General features: G+C 47.4%; 1 protein-coding gene across 7 annotated transcripts in view; it reads left to right on the top strand.

Moving 5' to 3' along the window:
• PAG1 (phosphoprotein membrane anchor with glycosphingolipid microdomains 1) overlaps positions 1–19,101 on the top strand; it is a 135,389-nt gene that overhangs the window by 101,307 nt on the left and 14,981 nt on the right. For 5 of the 7 annotated variants that reach the window (XR_006601506.1, XM_045063167.1, XM_045063166.1 and 2 more), the window contains 4 exons: positions 12,887–13,093; positions 13,618–13,665; positions 14,625–14,676; positions 17,818–17,914. Coding sequence is in view for 6 of the 7 variants with exons in the window: in XM_045063167.1 (XP_044919102.1) it covers positions 12,969–13,093; positions 13,618–13,665; positions 14,625–14,676; positions 17,818–17,914 (322 nt within the window). In the remaining variant the exon portion in view is untranslated. The remainder of the gene's footprint in view (positions 1–12,886; positions 13,094–13,617; positions 13,666–14,624; positions 14,677–17,817; positions 17,915–19,101) is intronic. The other 2 variants (XM_045063170.1, XM_045063172.1) reach the window with 2 other exon arrangements.

The following is a 19,101-nucleotide window of genomic DNA, read 5'->3' on the forward strand; positions in this document are numbered from 1 at the left end:
TTGTTCCTTATGTAAGTATATTTTTCCTTGAAGTCTTCCTGTAATAGAGGTATGAGAAATAATTAAGCAGGGCCCCTCTCAGGATCAAATCCCACTGTTACCTCCCCCACGGGATGCGTTTACGGAGCTACCAGCACAGCTCTGCAATGGCACTGCACACCTCTAGGAGGCTCCAGTCACCTGTTACAGTGTGTGCTGTTAGCACAGGCAGAACCTCTCAGTGTCAATGGCAGAGAAGAGTGAACTCAAATTCTTGACTCCGTGTGCAAAATTTGAGTTCCCATGTTCCATTTTTTAAGTTGTAAATAGCTTTACCTTATACTCCTTAAATATCTGTGTTTCTTTTCTTAATACAGTTAAAATTGGGTCCCTCGGACCCTCAGGAGATGTGGCTGACCCCTTTCTCCCAAGCTTACCCCAGCATGTCTCTAAGATGTGTCTGTCCCAGCCTGTGAAGCTTGCCACCATAGGCCTCTCCCCTACCTCTCAATTTAATGCCTTTGAAACATTCCTTCCCCCGCAAATGGGTAAAAACCTAGCATAGAGAAGTGAAGGGTGGGGGGGGGTGTCATAGCTATACCCCGCTAATAGCTTTTAGTGTGCAATCGAAAGACTTTTCTTGTTCTCCACTTTCCAGGGAAAATGGAAATTGGGACAGAGTGACAACACTAACTGTTTGACATACGGAGTGCTTTGAAGTCAGCAGGGGAAAAAGGCCTGTCTCTAAAATGTCAGTGTCCTGAATCTATATTCTAGGTCTCTTCCACCATTCCGTAGCACTGTGGCACTGAATGTACGTTCCAAATGTGACCCTTCAACTTGGAGCCACTGTGACACTCAAAATACAGAACTCTCCAAATTATATTAAGACTTTCCATAAATATAGCCTCAACCCATAACTTCCATTTTATTCAGGGCTTACAAACAGAGAAAATGGGAAATCTGGAGGGAGAAGATATGATTTTCATTAGCTATGAAGATTTTCAAAATTGCATTAGTTTCAGTTCATTAGGTCTCATAATCACATTAGCTGTGTGACATTGTAAGGAGAGGAGCTGCCCTGCGGAGATCCCCCGATGGGTTCCCCCGGAGTCTCACTACCTCTTGCACATGGGGACTGAATACGGGATTAGATTTTTCCTTTCACAGGGTGAACCAACAGAAACAATACAGCACATGCAAACCGTGTTTACAAAGATGTTTCCTCTCATCCTTCCCTAATTCTTCCCACAGTGCCTCCCCTGGCCAAATGCTGTGTCTATTCTGAGGATTCCAGAACTCTTAAAAGCTTGTCGAGTAACTCCCACCTCACTGGGATTCCCACTGGGCTCCTAAAAGAGTTGGAGCTGGTGGGCTTCAGTGAACTAGTCACTTCAGAATCACTTAGGACATGTGAGAGATGGATTCTTGGGCCCCACTCCAGTTCTCTCATATCAGAGTATCTGAGGCTCAGGCCTGGGCATCAGCAGCCTACCTAACAAGTGCTCCTGGTGTTGTGAAGCAGGACGTGGGGGGGGGTCCTCAGGGACACAGGTGCAATGGCTGGTGCTCTCCTGTGCCTGGGAAGGAAGGCACAGGCAGCTGATGAGGCCGATGGACAGAGGGGACTAGCCGCCATTGAACTGAGGCACTTGACTACATCAGGACTGGTGATTGAGCAGACCACAAACTACTTCTCTTTTAAATTGAGGAAACATTCTCTTGCTCAGAAGTATGATCCTTTTGTGTCCTGCTATGTCTTTCCTCAGAACCTAGAGTTCGTACCATCTGTCTTTCCTGTCGGGTCCAGAGTCTTCTGCTCCCTGGCATGTGAATGGCTCTGTAGCGAACACGGACCTCCCTGAAGGAGGTGACTATTCTGGTTGTCGAGTTCCGTCTGGTCGTGCCGGATCGAGTTGTGTAAGAACCTCTCTCCAAGGTGTCACCACTCTGTTACACCTACTTCCCTACCCCATCAGTGTGGTTTTATCTTCCCTAAATTGTGCAAAAGAAGAGAGGAAAAGATCTTTCTTAAATTCACAAAGTAACCACAGATTAAGGCCAGCTATAGGTAAAGTAGTAAAGCAGGGTAAAAATGACAGGAATCTCTTCCCTCCGCCTACCTCACACGCACGGTGCCCGCATTCCGGCCTCAACCCTCTCACCCTTCACCTTTGCCTCCCTGTCCCTTACCAGGTGACTCGGTCTGTTCCGTGTATGCCTTCGTACGACTTTGAACACGCATGCCAACGCTTACACGAATATTTGGTTTTCTAAGCCTTTAACCTTTAACCACCTTTAACCACAAGGTGAAAGCAGTTTTCTCCCACTTAGTTAGGAGGTGATGGAGCTCTATAGGTACCTTCCCTGGTCCTTGCACTCTGACCTGTCCCTGGACGCTGGCTGACCCTGACTGTGACTGAGTGCATGCAGGGGAAGTGGTCCTTCCTACCCTGTGCCCATGCAGAGGCTCAGTGGAATCCACCAGACACATTGAGGACAGTTCCCAGCCTGAAACAACATCAGTCCAAGGGCACGGTGGCTGTGTCAGTGCCACGGTGCCTCTTCCACCAAGCTGAATGGAATCAAGCTGCAGTTACTGTGACTGATGCAACATGGTAGAAGTGAAAAGGCTTGCGGCTTTTTGTTTCTTTCTGATTTCACGTGCCTGGAACTCAACAATGGGCTTTTTACAATCTTTGATCAAAATATAGCTCTGTATTAGGAACTTGATTCGAGACATTTTTCTCCTCCCGCATATTGAATTTTGCAATTAAATTGCCTCAGACCTGTGTCATTTCATTTTCAAGAAGATGAAACCGTGCTGGGGACATAGTAGGTATTGAACAATTTTTTTTTTTTTTGATGAATTACAGAGTGTCAAAGAGTAGAATACACTTTGTGCCTTTGTGTTAAAGAGTAAGAAATATCAGAGATATTAGCCTAGAAACTAATGAAACCAGCCCAAAGAGCTGACCGTCTTTAATAATGGAAACAGAGAACTTCTCCAGAATGTTTTATTACATTTAGAACCTCTTCAGGCTTATCAAATACTGAGGTTAGAAATTAGGTAGATCCCTTCCAGACTTGCTTTCTCTGTAAGATCTTCCTAGGTTTGAGCATATGCCTTTAAAAAGCCTCAGAAGCTTCCAGCAGCAGCATTTTCTCTCTCTGTGACAGGTGTGTGCCCATCTGCATATTTTTTGTTTTGTCTTTGCGTTTTACTTAAAGGCTGTTATAAATATGAATTATAAATGGGTAAATATGCCAGCTAGATGTTGATGAAAAAAACAGACTTGTAAGTCAGCCGCGCCGCCAGTGTTCAGCAGTGGGCTCGCTGGCAGTGGAGTTGATGACGGCAGAGGCCATTGGGACCGGTTCCTGGCTTGGGCACTGACTGAAAAGGCTGCCTGTGATTTTTCTTCCTGATGTTCCTGTAACTACTGCGGCCTTGTCAGGTTTTCCTGGGAATTACTAAGACTGTGCTTTCTGGGGAGTTGAAACTATTGATCACACTGAGAATTTCGTGTTCTTGCTGGGTCTACATTTCCCATTGGGTGGAAAGCCCTGAGTTTTTATTTTAGACCCAAGGGATTTCTGGCTACTTTCATAAAATGACAGAGTCTCGGAGCTGGAAAGAAACCTTATAAATGAATTCATTTTTCAGGAGGAACTGAGGCGCATGAAGTTTGGACTTGGTTGAACATGTTATGTTAACGAACACAGTGACATCTGCTCACTGGCATTTCATGGGTCTCTGGATTGGTACAGAGCTGCCTTTCCCTGGAGTACTTCTATGGGAATTAAGAAAGTCCTGTGACACAGGGCTCTGGCCTCATCTTCACATAATCTTGAATGAAATGAAGACCAAGCTGCCCCAGGGATCTGGATGACCCTTCAGCCCCATTTGGAAGGAAGGAGATCATGTATCCTAGTATTACTCCAAATGCTGTCCTCAGGCCAGCAGCCTAGACCTCACCTGGGAACCAGTGAGAAACACAGAATTCAGAATCTGCACCGTAACAAGATCCCCAGATGATCTGTAGATATATTAAAGTCTGTTTTAGAGCAGTCATTGAGCATTTGACTCTTGATTTTGGCTTGGATCAAGATCTCAGGGTCATGAGATGAAGCCCCACATGGGTTCTGTGCTCGTGCAGAGGCTGCTTGTCCCTCTCCCTCCCCCACTTGCGTTCTCTCTCTCTAAAATAAAATCTTAAAGAAGAGAGAGAGATTGTTGGCCCCACCCTGACTGATTCACAGGCCTCGGGCAAGCCCGGATTTCTACATTTTTAACGAGTTCCCGGAAGACGATGAGGCTTCTGGTCCAGGCCCCCACTGTGAGAAGTTCCGCTCTGCAGAAACTCTTGCCCTGCCACTTCTCTGCAAGGCACTTGGGAATCTTCTAGAGCCCTTGAGTACCCGGTTCCTGGCAGAAGGCCCTGAGGATGAACCCGGAGAACCTGTGCTTTCAAATACAAGTTCGGACTTATTCTACTCTAACTAGTCCCAGCCCCGAGGGGTTCCCAGTAACAGCAGCAAGTAACTCGTAGGGATATTTTTTGAAGATTTTGATTGTGTTTTTTTGGAGTCAATAAAAAGGATTTTGTCTGCTGATTCTATGACATAAATAATTCATAGTGTTTTAAAAACAGTCAAGAAGAGAACGAAAATGGCCGTGGCATACCAGGTCCTGGAGGCCAAGCGGAGCCACGTTCTCGCCGGCACCCGGGGGAACACGAACTCTGACGCCCCCCGCCCTCACGTGAGGGTGTAGAACCACATTGGGAGGTGTGGCAGGGATGCCAGACTGCTTGCCCGAACTCTGCCCCAGCTCTCGGTGAAACCAGTGCTCCAGTGGGATTCCTCGGGCACGCCACTCAGATTGCCATCGCCTTCGAGTCTGCCTCTCCCATCCTGAGAGTTGACCTTTCCCAGAAGAAGCGCCCTTTGATGTGCAGTCTCGATGAGATAGCGCCTGCCTTTCGGGGGAGGGCTTGGTAGAAGCTAATTGGCATGTGAAGGATACTGGAGCATTTGTAATTAGCTGTCCACCCCCAGTCCAGCCAGCTGTTAAAACATACCTGATCATTTAGATACCATCAGCCATGAATGGAGGATTTGAGAGGCATTTAGGTCAAGCAGTAAATTTCGGAACCTGCCAGCAAAGAAACATTAAGTTGTTATTGGTCACACCTTTTACTATTATGGAAAAGAAACTGGCTGAATCACTCTACCTGAGAAGCCAAATAAAAACAGGGCAAACAGTGCTTAAGAAAGCGGGGCTGTCAAGACCTGGTCTCAGGGAGCTGACCCTTGGGTAAACACCAAGCCCTCATGGGGTCCTCTAGGTCCCCTGGAAGGAGAGCACGTGCTGAAGCATGGCTGGGAATGAGCAGGGAGCAAGCCAGAAGAGACTGAGCATTCTAACCTCTGGTGCTAAGAGCAAGTCACGATAGAGGGAAGTTAAAAGGGCCAGGAAGAAGGGCAAGGCTCCCACATCCCAAACAGGCAGACGGCTGGGGATGGTGAAGGCTGGGGATGGTGAACAGCGTGGGGCTGGCCACTGCCCGCCCCCTGAGGACACGCCGCTGGGGGTCACGCTACAGTGGAAAGAGCCGGGGACACCGAGTCAGGAAACCTTTAGCTGTGTGACCCTTGACACGGTACTTAACCTCCGAGTCTCAGTCTCCTTGCCTCCACCAGAACACCATAAGGAGGAAGAAATGTAACATGCGGGAGAGTGACTGGACCTGTCACTCTCCTGCATGTTAGTCCAGTCCCATGTACTCACTGGAGAGTGAGCACACACTCACTTGGGCTTTTTCAGTCTTTTTGATTTCAAGCCTTTGAGGGCTCTTCAGGGCCTGGGTAGAGCAAGATGATCACAGGAGGGAGGCAGGCAGTACCATGGAAATCTATCAGGGAGGCCGACAAGCAGACTTTTGGAATTCCTTGAGTCCCTGCGGAATTTCAACACCATCTGAAAAGACTGAGAAAGAGCAGCTTCTTCTCACCCTTCCCATCTCTGAAGGCCTGGTCAACATTCACCACCTCTTTTTCTCCTCTGCTCTTTTAGTTCATTCGACTGTTAATTCATTCAGATTATTTATTAAGGGCCTACTGTGTGCCGCTCACTAGGGCTATAGCTGTGAACCAGATAGGTCTGTTCTCAGCGCCCACTTTTGACCTTTGGCCAATGGAGGAGACAGCGAAGAGCTTCATCATTTCAGTTTTGAGTAATGCCAATGAAGCAAAAAGCTTTATAAGCTTTTACAAAACAGGCCTAAACTGGCATGTGCCTGCGTGTGTGTGTGTAGAGTGGGGGCTGAATTGCAGCGTCTGGAAAGTGGCTCCAAGGAAGTGACACTTCAACTGAGATCTGAAGCATGGTTAGGCTTTCATCAGATGAAAAAACGTGAGGCGAGCCAAGAATAGTTAAGGCTCCTCTTTCCCATGAGACATGGAAGCCCCAATGCCTTTTGAGGGAGGGAAGACAGAGGAAGGCATGAAAGGCCCTTGCTGAGAAGGGGTCAGAGGAACGCTGAGCTCAGGGGCGTAGTGGGGCCACCAGTGCTGAGAGGCCGCAAGGATCCATGTGCACAGGCACCGACGTGTCCCCTGCTGTGCCTTTTCCCGAGAGACGTTCAGCTGCTTCGGCGACAGTGCAGAGAAGCCGGGTGGTGGTGTTTAAGGTTTGGTTTGTGTTAAGGTTTAGCCTTAAGACGTACTTGGCTTATTTTTTAATTATTTGCTTGATGTGCGCATCTCTATTCTTCTTCTCTTCCTTATAAATCATTAAACTTCATTTTTAGAGTTTGCTTGGGAATTTTATTCCTCATCTTTCCTACAGAAATAAGCATTCAGTAAAAAAAATTTCTTGATTGGTTTCTATTTTCCAGTTTATGTTGATGCTGAGGAGAGGGGAGAAATGAAGTGGACACATCCTGCCTGCTCCCAGGGAACTTTGAATTTAATGCAGAAGAGCAAGGGCATAGGAGATAGACCGTAAAGCCCAGGTGCACACTTCCCGTTTAGACTCACACAAAATGAAGCCCTTTTACTATGTACCTCACCTGGTCTCCAAGAATCTATTAGTATCTCCCTCTTCCCCCTCCCCCTCTCTCTTGAGATTTACCATTAAAAATAAAAAATGAGGGGGCCTGGGTGGCTCAGTCCATTGAGCATCTGTTGATTACAGTTCAGGTCATGGTCTTGGGCTGTGTGATAGAGCCCCTCGTTGGGCCTTGCACTCAGTGTGGAGTCTGCTTGAGTCTTCTCCCTCTTCCCCACTCGCCTGCTCTAAATATATATGTATATATATATGTCTTTAAAAATTACATGAACCTTAAGAATTGGTCTTCAGGTCAGGATACGAGCAAAAGCAACCTTAGAAGTTACTCCTTACCCATCAGCCTCTTACCCCTTGGCTTTACTAAAGACAAAAAACCAAAAATGGTGATGGGGCTTTCATAAGCAATAAACTATATTACTTCTGTCACGTGAGTTTAACGTTTTGAAGACAAGAGAGAGCCACACAGACCCCTCCCCTGGAAAGGATCAGCTTTCACGTTTCCTATGTGGATCAATACATTTGGTACTACGAAAAGTAATCAGGTTACACTGACAGATGGCCTTCAGGATTTATAACTTGCTCTGAGAATGAATGCCTGGCTTGTTCTGCCTTCAGCAGCAACCCTTGATAACAGGGTCAGTTTGTGACCTTCAGGATTTCCAGCTTCCTTTGTGTTACGCGCACAGGTGCTGTGCTTCTCTTGAGCTGCAGAGGAAGAAATGTCAAGTCATTGCTCCATGGTGGTGCTTTAAAATTTACAGTTCGAGAAACTATCAACAAGAAAACTCTTACCTTGGAGTTCTTCACCACCTTCTGCTCTTTGGATATATTTTCCCCAACTCAGGAAAAAAGAGAAATAGGGACATCTTTGTGACGACCTTATTTGGCAGAGAACCTTTGTGCCTTAGCAAGATGGACGACCAACACTGGTTTGGCTCCCCGTGCTCACCGCAGACCTGGCTCACGCGCATCTGGAGCACAGCAGCTTGCCTAGATCAGAGTCTCTCTAATCTGAACAGAAATCTACCTGAGTTTAAATACATGCGCTTAAAACTCTTTCAGGGGACTCGAGAATCGTATCGAGGGGTTAATTTAGCCTTAGCCTGGGCATCTGCCCATACACCTCACAGGACAGGAGCCCAGCAGAGAAATTGGCTCCTCGGCTATTGTTAAATTTGTCTGGCTAATCTGTGACTCATAATGTGTCATTTTATCTCATGGTTCCCACACCTGGTCATGACCGGGAAGGAGGAATTCCCATGGGGTTGTGTCCTGACTTCCCTCATTTTGTCTATCAGTGAGGGGTCATGAGCGAAGGTGGTTTCTATCATGCTTAATTATGAGTTGACTAGGACAGCTATAAAATGGTAATAATGACTATCATTACCAACCTCGCCTGCTTCAGAGGAATCAAAGTGTCTGCTTCTGTCGCTGATCTCACTGGCCATCCCAACTGCACCAAACTGTTACTTACACGGTCTGCTGTGATCAGAGCACCTGCCTGTTAAGAGAGTCAGAAAACCAAGTAGCTGTCATTTGGTCGTCCCTTGTCACTAATTTCATCTGGATTTGTTGTAGTTGTTGTTGTTGTTGTTTTCTTTCCTGTTGGAATCGATTTAGGTGGCTGATAGTCTGGGCTAATGAAGATGAAACACCTAGCACAAGGCGCAAACAGCAGTCTTTCCTTGAAGGGGCTGATGACTGGGCTGAGACTAGGATTATACCGCCACCTTGTGGTTGACGGTGGCACCTGCTTTTAAAGTGAAAGGCTATGGTTTTTTCCTGATGGAATCCCATATTAAGAACATGAAAGGATATAAGAGGATGAGAGATGGTGGAGCAAAATAATTTTGTGCAAAATACTTATTAAGACTAGCTTTCCGGATCTTTTCAGAGAAGCCCCAGCAGAAGTTCTGTAACCTCAAGTACTGACCTTCCTCAGAGCGAAATGACAAGTCCTCACAGTAGTCTGAATGATATAAAATTGGGATGGGAGGATCGGACCATTGCCGACTTTACAATATCACACATTTGTATTAAGTGACACTCCCAGCTGTGAGTGTACTCCAGTGCAGCAGTAATGAGGTCTATTCTAAAACAAAAATAAATGATATGCAACTGTTAGTCTTTCATGAATACGATGACCTTCAGCTCATCCCAGTAGGGCGTATGGGTGCCGACATAAATGTTTGCTGGGGTACAATGAATGGTGTTCCCTTTCCCTATGTTGAGTAACTCATAGAATACTTAGAATGTTTACCCATGTGGTCTGACAAATATTTTTCAAACTTCCAAGAACTTATATTCCACAGTTGAATGCAATCTTATTGAGTCAGGTAAGAACAGGACTGAAAGAAAGAGGCTTAAATGACTCCGTGAAAACATGAGAGATTGCCCCAAATTGTTCATGGTGTCCAAATTGTCCTACTGCTACAGATTAATTCTGGATACTCAGAATACCATCCCTGATATAGAAGGAAAATACGATGGTCCTCAGGAACATATCACAGGCTTTGGAGCCTTTGATTCTCTTTTCCACAAGGAACTTGTCTGGGAAAAAGGCACAGTGTATAAGCTGGCAAACGTCGTCATTGTGGCAGGAGCCCTTCCTTTTCAGGGTGACTTTTTGCTTCCCAAACACTGGGCCTCTTGTCCTCTTATTCTATCCCGCTATAGCTAATCGTGATAGAAGCCTTCCAGGCAGAGGGAGCGTCACAAATTCCCCCCCCCCCCGCCCCCCAGTTTAAAGCACACTAAATTGGCCCCTGAGCAGTGCTTTTAACCTCCATGAAACCAGCGCCTGAATCTAGTCTTGGGAGGAGAGGCGGCTGCACTGCCTGGACCATCCACACTAGGCCTGTACTCTCATTCCCAGCAAGAAAAAGAACATGGAAGTGATATGAGCATCCGGACACATGGTGGGGTTCCATCTGGACTTACAGTCCTGGCTTAATTGTAGATAAGACCCCAATATGGAAGGCGATGACCAGAGGGGGAATGGGCCAGAGAATTCGGAACCCGAAGTCCCGACAAAGGAAGAGACCAAGAGAGAATAACATCAGCGACACAGCCTTGCTGTACAATAGGAAACACCCCCACACACCCCAGGTCTGCTGCAAGGGTCCAGAGGTCAGGTGTGTGCAAACCCCTGCTCTCCCACCAGGCCCCTAAAAGGGGGGCCACCCTTGCTGCGCTGCCACCACTGCTGTGACCTGGTCCTCCCGTGGAGTTTCACTCTGAGGCTTCTAACAGGCAGAAGCTGCCCAAACCACAGGAACCCTTGTCCTTCGGGAATACAGCTCAGAAACGCACTGATGGTCATGCTTTTCCTTGTGAGATCCTTGTCCGGGAACAAAGTAACGCTTTTAGTAGCTTTTCAACAAATTTTAGTTGAAGGGGAGTGAGCCAGGAGCCTTGACACATTTTCTCTGAGTCACATCTTTTTTTCAGTAGCTCGTAATAATCCGCTCTCCTCGTCTCCCTACACCGCTCTGATAGGCTGGGCACCCCACCTAACTTCGTTGTATTCTCCCCACCTTTCCTGTTGAGAGAGACCACGTGTGCAGAAAGGGAGAAAGGTCCTACAGATTCCACACTGGCTTGCTGGATAGATATCTGGCTTTTGAATAATTCACAGAGCAAAATATTTTCTAGGAATCTGGCACGTTATAAATAGACACTGATTAAATCTGTTGTATGAGCGAATGAGTGAAGGAAGGAGGGAACGCGCAAACGCTGCGCAACAGAGCTCTCTTGTTTGTGTTTCCTAAAATGTGTCGTGCTTTGGGCCTGTATGTAAAAATTTATTTCATATATATTCATAGGTCACCATGATTTATGTGCTTGCTTGAATATATTTTAGTAACTGGTTGTGGTGCCAATTTGTCGTCTAAATTTAAAGTGAATTATTCATTGCTTCAACAAACCAGAAGCAAAGCGGTGGTTATTTTCATTCAGTTATAGCTGTCCAGGGGCAAACATACAGAAGCAATTTGACCATCCATTACTGTATGCGTGTATTGTTTACAGGCATAATATATAACCAGCGCAGGAAGAAAGACGCTCTGTATTACGCAGGAAGTTGTACGTTTATATATTTACAGAGCATTAGGAAGTGTTCATGTTGATTCAGGGCCCCAAGGAAAACATGGACTTCATCTAAAATGCACTCTGCATACATTGTAGGTCAAAGTTTCTTTTTCTCCAGCTTTTTATTATTCTTCGATCTTGAGTATTCAAATAAATGTATGTGTTCACTTGGAGAAAATTTGGGCCAATTGAACTGCCTTTGCCAAAATGGCTTTTATTCTCCAAGCCCTTTCAAGGGGCACTCCTGCTTGGCACTAAGCCAGCCAAGTGCTGGCTTGAGGCACACGGCATGGCGCTCCCAGAATGTACTCACAGCTCTTTCACTGAAGCAAATGACAATGTAAATATGGGTCGTCTTTTGCAAGGAAAAATCATTTTTTCAGTTCTGATTAAGATAATTTGTTTATTCTTGAAATTTGAGATTAAATTGAAGGTGGTTCCTTTTAAGTTAGAATATTCTAGAATTGAGCCAAAGCAAATGTTCTTTAAGCAAGGCCTTTCTGACAAGAGAGGACTATTAATTTTTTAAAAATTTGAGTCTAGTTGACAGCCAATGTTACATGAGTGTCAGGTTTATAAGATAGTGATTCAGTTCTCTATAGGTCATGCTCTCCTCACACAAGTGTAGCTCCCATCTAGCAGCACACAACGCTGTTACAGTACCAGACTGTATTCCCTATGCTGTGACTTTTATTCCCGTGATTTATTCATTCCATAACTGGAAGCCTGTATCTCCCAGGATAATCATTAGTTTTTAATATACTGCTCTATTTTTCAAAATCTGTAACTGAACATATTCCACAATACTCATGTGACCATTTTCATTGAGAAGGCTCACAGCCTTCACAGGGAGCACGCAGTCGCCCCCGCTGAGAGGGCGCTTCCTCTAGGGGCTAAGACGACAGTTCTAGAGTCCGCAATGGCTGGACTCCCATCCTTACCCTGCCACTCCGCGTCTGTGCCGTCCTGTGAGAACTTACTCAATGTCTCTGCCATTCAACTTTCTTGCCTGAAAAATGGGGATGAGCTGGGCATTCTTCACAGGCCAGTAGCAGTAAACAAGGAAAGTGTTTAGCACAAATTCCAGGCCAGGCCAGGTACTGAAACGTACTAGGTACAGCTTTTGTGCTTAATTTGTAGTTTTTATAAAGAAGTCTTATGTACTTCTGGTGATGTGTTCTTAGCACATGCTTTCATCTGTTCGTTGGAAAATGTGCTTATGAAGCGCTCACAGCAGCTCAGTGAAAGCTGGCCCTGAGGACAGTCACAGTCACAACAGATAACTGTTCTGGGGTCAATATAAAGACATTCTCCTTCATTAACTGCACCAGCCTTCAACCTTCTCCAAGAGTGGTAGCTTTGAGAACTAGGGAGATAGGTGGGGAGGGTGTGAACTGTGTTTTTTGAAAGCTGTAATAAATGATTTCCACTGCTCTGGGAGAAAAAAATCCAAATAAGCATTTGTTTGCTATGGAATTCATGTGATCTCATTTGATTTGAAGACCTTAAGAATCTGTCCCCCAACATATTCAAAATAGTAAGCCATCCATTGTGCTGGGCGCTTGTGCATCCCCACTGTACGTTTTTAGGTGAGGGCAACAAAGGCCCTGACACCAGAGACCCAGCACGTCCCGCACACCCCTCCCTGACTCTGCTCAAAGCCTCTCTCCCGACACGTATGCATTACAAGACTCTGTCACTTCAGTGAGAAGTTGTTTTCAGAACACACCATTCTCTCTGCAGGAAGACGAAGCACCCCATGCCTATGTTCCCCGTCTGAAGGACTGACAGACTCCATCAGCGTGTGCCACTTCGCGCGCCCACCATGGGCCCCCCGGGGAGCGTGCTGAGCAGTGGGCAAGTGCAGGTCGTCCTGTGGGGCAGTTTGGCCGCTGTTGCTGCTTTCTTCCTCATCGGCTTCCTGATTTTTCTGTGCTCCAGTTGTGACAGGTGAGAGCCAAGGGGTATCCAGTGGACCCCTAAAATAATCCGTTCCCTGTACCCAGAAGATTCTACACCTGAAAAGCATGTAGGAATCCCACTCCACAAGCATTCACAGAAATCCCTGTGTTAAAATTGACCTCTCTGCTGCAGAGCATCCCAGGACGTTTTTTTGAGGTTGAATGAAAATCTGTATCTGATTTTGCTGAGGAGCAACTGGAAGAAGCCTCATGTATGAAACTTCCCAGAATGAAATTCTTGCCCCTCTTCTGAGCACATCCTTGTTAAACTGTATGCTGTCTTTTGCCATCTATGCACATTTGAAAATCTTAAGACTGATGTGTCTTAAAGGTACTTTTTTTGCTGCCCCTTGAGAGTTACTGAGAATTATTGCTGTTACATGATTTGAAAGGATCATTTTATTAAAGATTGGTAATCTAGAACTACTGTTTCTTAAGAAACAGATTAATTTTCCTATGGGAGAGATGAACTGTTATGAGAAATAATCATCTTGTCTTTTTTTTTTTTTTCAGAATTAAGCTTCTTCTCCTCCACCTCTCCATGTCTCCCTCATATAAAATGTCTGTATTCTCCCAAAAGAGATCTTTGTTTAGGAGTAAAGTTCTTTCTAATGGGGAGTGATTTCCCAGGTGCTCAGACACTGTTAGGATGTTGACAGCCTCCGCGTGGATAGGTATAGACCAGCCAGCCCTCTGCCAAACACTCCTCCGAGTGACTTCAGGAGAGACCCTGAGGTCTCTGTCAAGAGGGGGGAAGTCTGATTCTCTGAACCAAGTAGCCTCCTAATCCCTGCCCAGTTTGGACCTGGGGCTCTACAGTTTGGTCTGAGTCCGATCAGGAACGTGGCCTACAGAAGAGTTTGCTCCCCTGGACGTGGGAGGACCTGTCTGTAATTATTTACAGTCCCACTAGGTGTCACTGTTGCCCTGTACATATGGGGGGAATGTAGTCTCTAGTACTGATGGCTTTCTTTAAACTGTCCTGAGTAAAAATAAATTCTATTTTTATTCGATGGACTTTTCCATAGACTGGAAGTACATATGACTCATCCCGATAGCATGTATCCTTCCCGACGTGCCAAAATTTGTATTTTCTTTCATTATTTTTCCAGTCCCATGGCAGTGTGCAGTCAACTTAGCAAAGATCCTGAGTTAAGACAAATGAAGAGTAGAGAACTGTCTGGATTTTGTTTAAAAAAAAAAAAAGTACAATCATTTATAGTATTCTAGATATGAACGTGCCTAGTCCTCCTGTTGTAAACTTGTATTTTCTAATCTGGGAGAAGAGGGAGACCCAGAGAGATGACCAGTCTCATGCTGAGACTTGACCCCCCCTCAGACCCTGATGCCTGCAAAGGAGTGATGGAGTCCCTGTCCAGATTTTGCTTCCTTGGCAAAATAAACCAGGATCTTAAAGAGAGATTTAAATGTTGATAAATATTAGGATAGAAAGGGGAGTGTATGTTTGATGTTAGATGGCATGTTTGACATTACAGCAATGTTTGGTTTTTCCATTTCAGAGAGAAGAAGCCGAGGCAGCAGAGTGGGGACCATGAGAACCTGATGAACGTGGTGAGCCCATGTGCACATGTCTGTGTGTGCTTTAATACCTCAGCCGCTTATCTGAGCACTGTGCCCATGAGCTGCCAAGCTGAAGGAAACTGAGGGAGAGAACCCAGCCAGAGTTTGCTGGCTGCCTAGGCAGTACCCTCTCTCTGTAGGATTCTTACTCAGCGTGGCTAGAGGCCTGTGCAATTAGCCAGATTGGCTGGGAGAGTTTCTAAAATGGATGCACTCGTGCTGCTGCCAGAGAGAGCCTTCGAGAGCGCCAGCCTACCTGCGACCGCAGGGCTGCCTCTGCCCAGCTCCAGCCTCGTACCCGTTTGCTGCGTCTGTGTAACAAAGGACCACAGCCTCTGGGGCTTAAGTAACACATGGACTGTCTTGGAGTCCTGGAGGCTAAAACTGGTGATCAAGGTGTCCACGGGCTGGTTCTTCAGAGAGCTTGGAGGGTGAACGTGTTCCAGGCCGTTCTGTAGCTTTGGCAGTTTGCGGGCGGTCTTTGCCACTCCTCGGTGCCGTCGCTGTCATGTGCTGCTCTCCCCGTGTCTCTCCATGTGGTCTCTCCGCTCTGCATGTTTCTGTGCAAGCTTCCCCATTAGAAGGACTCCAACATGACCTCATCCTGTATATGGCCCAGATGGGTTTCCGCCCTCCTCCTTTCTTATGGGGCCTGGTCAAGCCCCTCAGATCCCCCCTGGTGAGGAGCAGGGTGAGCCTCCTGGTCCTGCCATGTTCTCTCCACTCAGGGTCATGCCCTCACCTGACTGAGCCACTCTAGCAGCTGGGGACCGGGCCACCCCCATACTGGCAGGGCTGATGGCATCCGTCTTGCTTGAGCCCATGGCAGTGTGAAAACAGAAGTGTTTCCAATCCCTGGATTTCTCAAGATCAGGGAAAAACTGCTTTGGGGGAGAGGGTGTGAACATGGAGCAGGCAGACAGGGGCAGAGCTTCCCCAGGACGGTTCTCACTACTGGTCTCCCCGCCCTACAGAGGGGCAGGACTCTTGTATCCCCAGCAGCTGGAAGCCCCTGGGGTTTCCTAGCTTCCTTCTCTGGGCACACATACCACACCCACTGCTGTCCTGGGTTCTCAGCACCCAGGACCCTTTACCCTTTTCCCATCTGTCAACCCATTTCTCAGCTGCACCCCATGCCTCTGTTCCCACAGACTGCTGCTCTGGCGGTGTTGGGGGTAGGGCGGGCCCTACTATTGCTCCTCCCACATGCAGGTCCCAGGAGCCGAGCTTCTCTGCCACCCCCTCTGCTCCTCAGTGCCAGGTGCCAGGTGAGGTTAGGGCAGGAGTCCCCATGCCTCAGGACTATTTGAGGCTAGGATTTAGTGGTGGCTCTTCTGGGGCTCAGGGGGGAGGGCCTGTCCATCCTGTGTCCTTCCCGAGCAGCAGTTCTCAGGGAGTGGCCTGTGCTGCTGGCGCGGGGCCCAGGGAACTGTTAGCAAGCCCCCCACCGTGTGGTTCTGCTGGATGCTCCCGCCTGAGCGCCCCCGTGATAGACCCCCAGTGCCTGCTCATCCACCCCAGGTCAAGAGCAGCCCTGGGTGTGAGGGAAGATGGTGGCAGGCAGGTGAAAGGAAGACGGAGATGCTCACGCACCACAGCCTTCACAACCCCACAGCCTCTTCTCACACGGGTGTGCATGAGAGAAAGAGCTCAGGAGTGCACATGTGCACAGGGGCAGTGGTGTGCCAGCTCACGCATATTGCTTGTCCACCCGGCTCCCTGTAGGAGCTTCTCTCTCAGCTTCTAAATCTTGTTCAACTTGCAGACTCGCCATTTAGCCCAAAGAAGCCCCTGCGGACAGCTTCACCACCACCACCCACCCCGACCCCAATCCCAGCTCTTCTACATCCCGGCTCCCCCCTGAGCCCTAGAGCAGCCACAGCTAAATCCTAGTTTCAAACAGTCCGAGGCACAGGGTGCCCTGGAGTCTGCACCTGGGGCTACCGAGAGAGAGGGAGGCTCACTCCGGGCTCCCCTGCAGGATGTCTGTCGTGGAAGCTGAGATTAGACGTGGTGGCTAGAACCCATTATGCTACTTCAGCAGAGATGGGTTGGGATGCTGTTAGGAGCCAGAATGGGGGCCTTCCCCCTCCACCACCCCTCTGACTCCTGTCCAGGCGGGACCCTTCTGTGCTATGAGAGTCTGCTATGAGAACCCAAGTTCGGGGCACTCTTCACTCAGGAGCAGCAGACTCGCAGGAAGGGTCCATGACACAGTGTGAGCTGTTTGCTATTATTATTATTATTATTTGGTCCCCAGTAAGAAGTCCGAGAATTTATGAAGCCAACTGGCCAAGCTTCTGGGGCTGCTTTTATAAGAAGTTTCCATGTGGACTCCCGGAACATGACCCAGCTGTGGCCTCCTGGGCCACACATGCTGTGTCTTCTGCGAGTAGGATGTGGGAACAGGTCCCATTAGCAGTGATTCCGGCTGCCGCATCTCATTCCATGTAATATCCCCACATTCGAGCCCGGCAGGAAAACGGTCAGTGCCGTTCTTCCCTCCAGGCATCCTGACTCCCGTGACAACAAGAAAGATTTGCAGACCTGCTCTTTAACATACGGTGTTCTTGTGAACCCTGATGCAGAGACTTGGCAGACATCAGCGACGTTATCCCCTTCCGCCAGGCTGCAGTCTCTTCCCATCTTTCCTTCAGAGGGCACGTTTCTGCTAAGAACAGCATCTCGCAGCCCCTGTGGCACAGCGATGAGCCTGCTGTCTGCAGAGTCCCTGCTGACCAGCACGGGAGTCTTGGTCCCCTTTTCACCTTGAGCTAAAGGGATTGATCCCTTAGGTCCCACCTGTAGCCCACTTGTAGAGCACTGGGCAGAAAGCTCTGCAGATGGTCTTGGAAGATTCCCAAGGTGCTGAAGAGTCCAGGACCACTCTGTCTAGTAAGCTCCACACCCTGATGGATGTGGTCCGTGCCTGAGCTGGTGCAATAGCCGTGAGCGCCTGATAGCTGCAGAGCATTCCCAGTGTGGCGAGTTCAGCTGAGCAGCTCAGATCTGCTAGGTAGCACTTAAGTTTGAGTGGATCTGGGTTTCTGTTGTTGCTGTTTTAATTTGGAGGAAAAGCCATGGCGACTGTCCTCTGCCTAAGGTCTGATCCATGTGGTGTTTGCTTTGCAGCCTTCGGATAAGGAGATGTTCAGCCGTTCGGTTACTAGCCTGGCCACAGACGCGCCTGCCAGCAGCGAGCAGAACGGGATACTCACCAATGGTGACAGTAAGTTCCGCAAAGATACTGGCTTTCCACGCAGGCCTCGTCTCCTGAGAAATGAGTCATTTCAGAATATGCAGCTCAAAAACTAGGCAGTGTGTTCTTGCTCACTCTTAGTATTCCTACCGGTTTCAGCACAAATAAGCTCATTTGGATGAAAAGCTAATATTGATTCATTGGCTTCTCTGTGCCATTGCTCTAAGATTTGTATACTAACTCATCCCGGTAAGATTATTGTTATTAATAGTATTATTACTCCCTGTAAGATAGCCCTTGTTACAGCTTATGCATGAAGAAACAGTGGCATGTTGCTGCTTCAACCAATTACCACAAACTCAGAGCCTTAGAACAACAGAAATGAATTAACTCAGCACCCAAAGTCAGGGTACCAGCAGAGCTCCATTTCCTCCCGAAGGCTCTGGGGTGAATCCATTTCCTTACCTATTTCAGCTTCTTGAGGCCGTCAGCATTTCTTGATTCCTAGCCTTTCCCTCTATCTCCCCATCTCCCTCCAACTCTCCCGCCTCCTGTCACTTCAAAGGACCCTCATCATTACACTGGGCCCCCCTGGGTAACTCGGGCTGCTCTCCCATCTCAGGCTCAGCGGGTCGTTCATCTGCACCTCTGTGATGCTGGGGTACACACACCGCATTGCCTACCACTGTGCTAGACACGGGCCCGGGCTCCCGGGGCCTTACAGAACCCCGGTCTAGTCAGTAAAAACAAAGATTAAAACTCATAAGTCATAAACACACACATACACACGCATATAAGGACTATACATAATATGTAAGGACCGTATGTTATATAAAAAGTATATAAGAAATATATGCATGAATATCGATATTTAAGTACACATTTATACATCTGTACTTATACTTTTTAAACGTCTATATAAAGACTATAAAATGGAGCGACAGTCCTTTAAGAACTTGTTCGCTGCCATGTTAAGTGTCAGAAGAGTGGGGCTAGGCTTTGTTGATGTATGACATATGATGGTGATGACGATGTGCTTTAACGGTCTCTGGCAGGTCGTAGGCACTCAAAAGCATTTGACAGAGGGATGACTGAATGGTTTCACACAGTGCATATCTGTGGAAATCTAAGAATTTCACATTTGATTTTCTAATTTGGGGTGGAAATGGTAGGGAAAGGGGCAGCAAGACAGAAGGAAGACCTTTTTTTTTTTTAAA

This window comes from Mustela putorius, unplaced genomic scaffold (genome assembly GCF_011764305.1).
Source record: "Mustela putorius furo isolate JIRA1106 unplaced genomic scaffold, ASM1176430v1.1 tig00003846_pilon_pilon_pilon, whole genome shotgun sequence".
In the NCBI taxonomy this organism is placed as follows: Eukaryota; Metazoa; Chordata; class Mammalia; order Carnivora; family Mustelidae; genus Mustela; species Mustela putorius.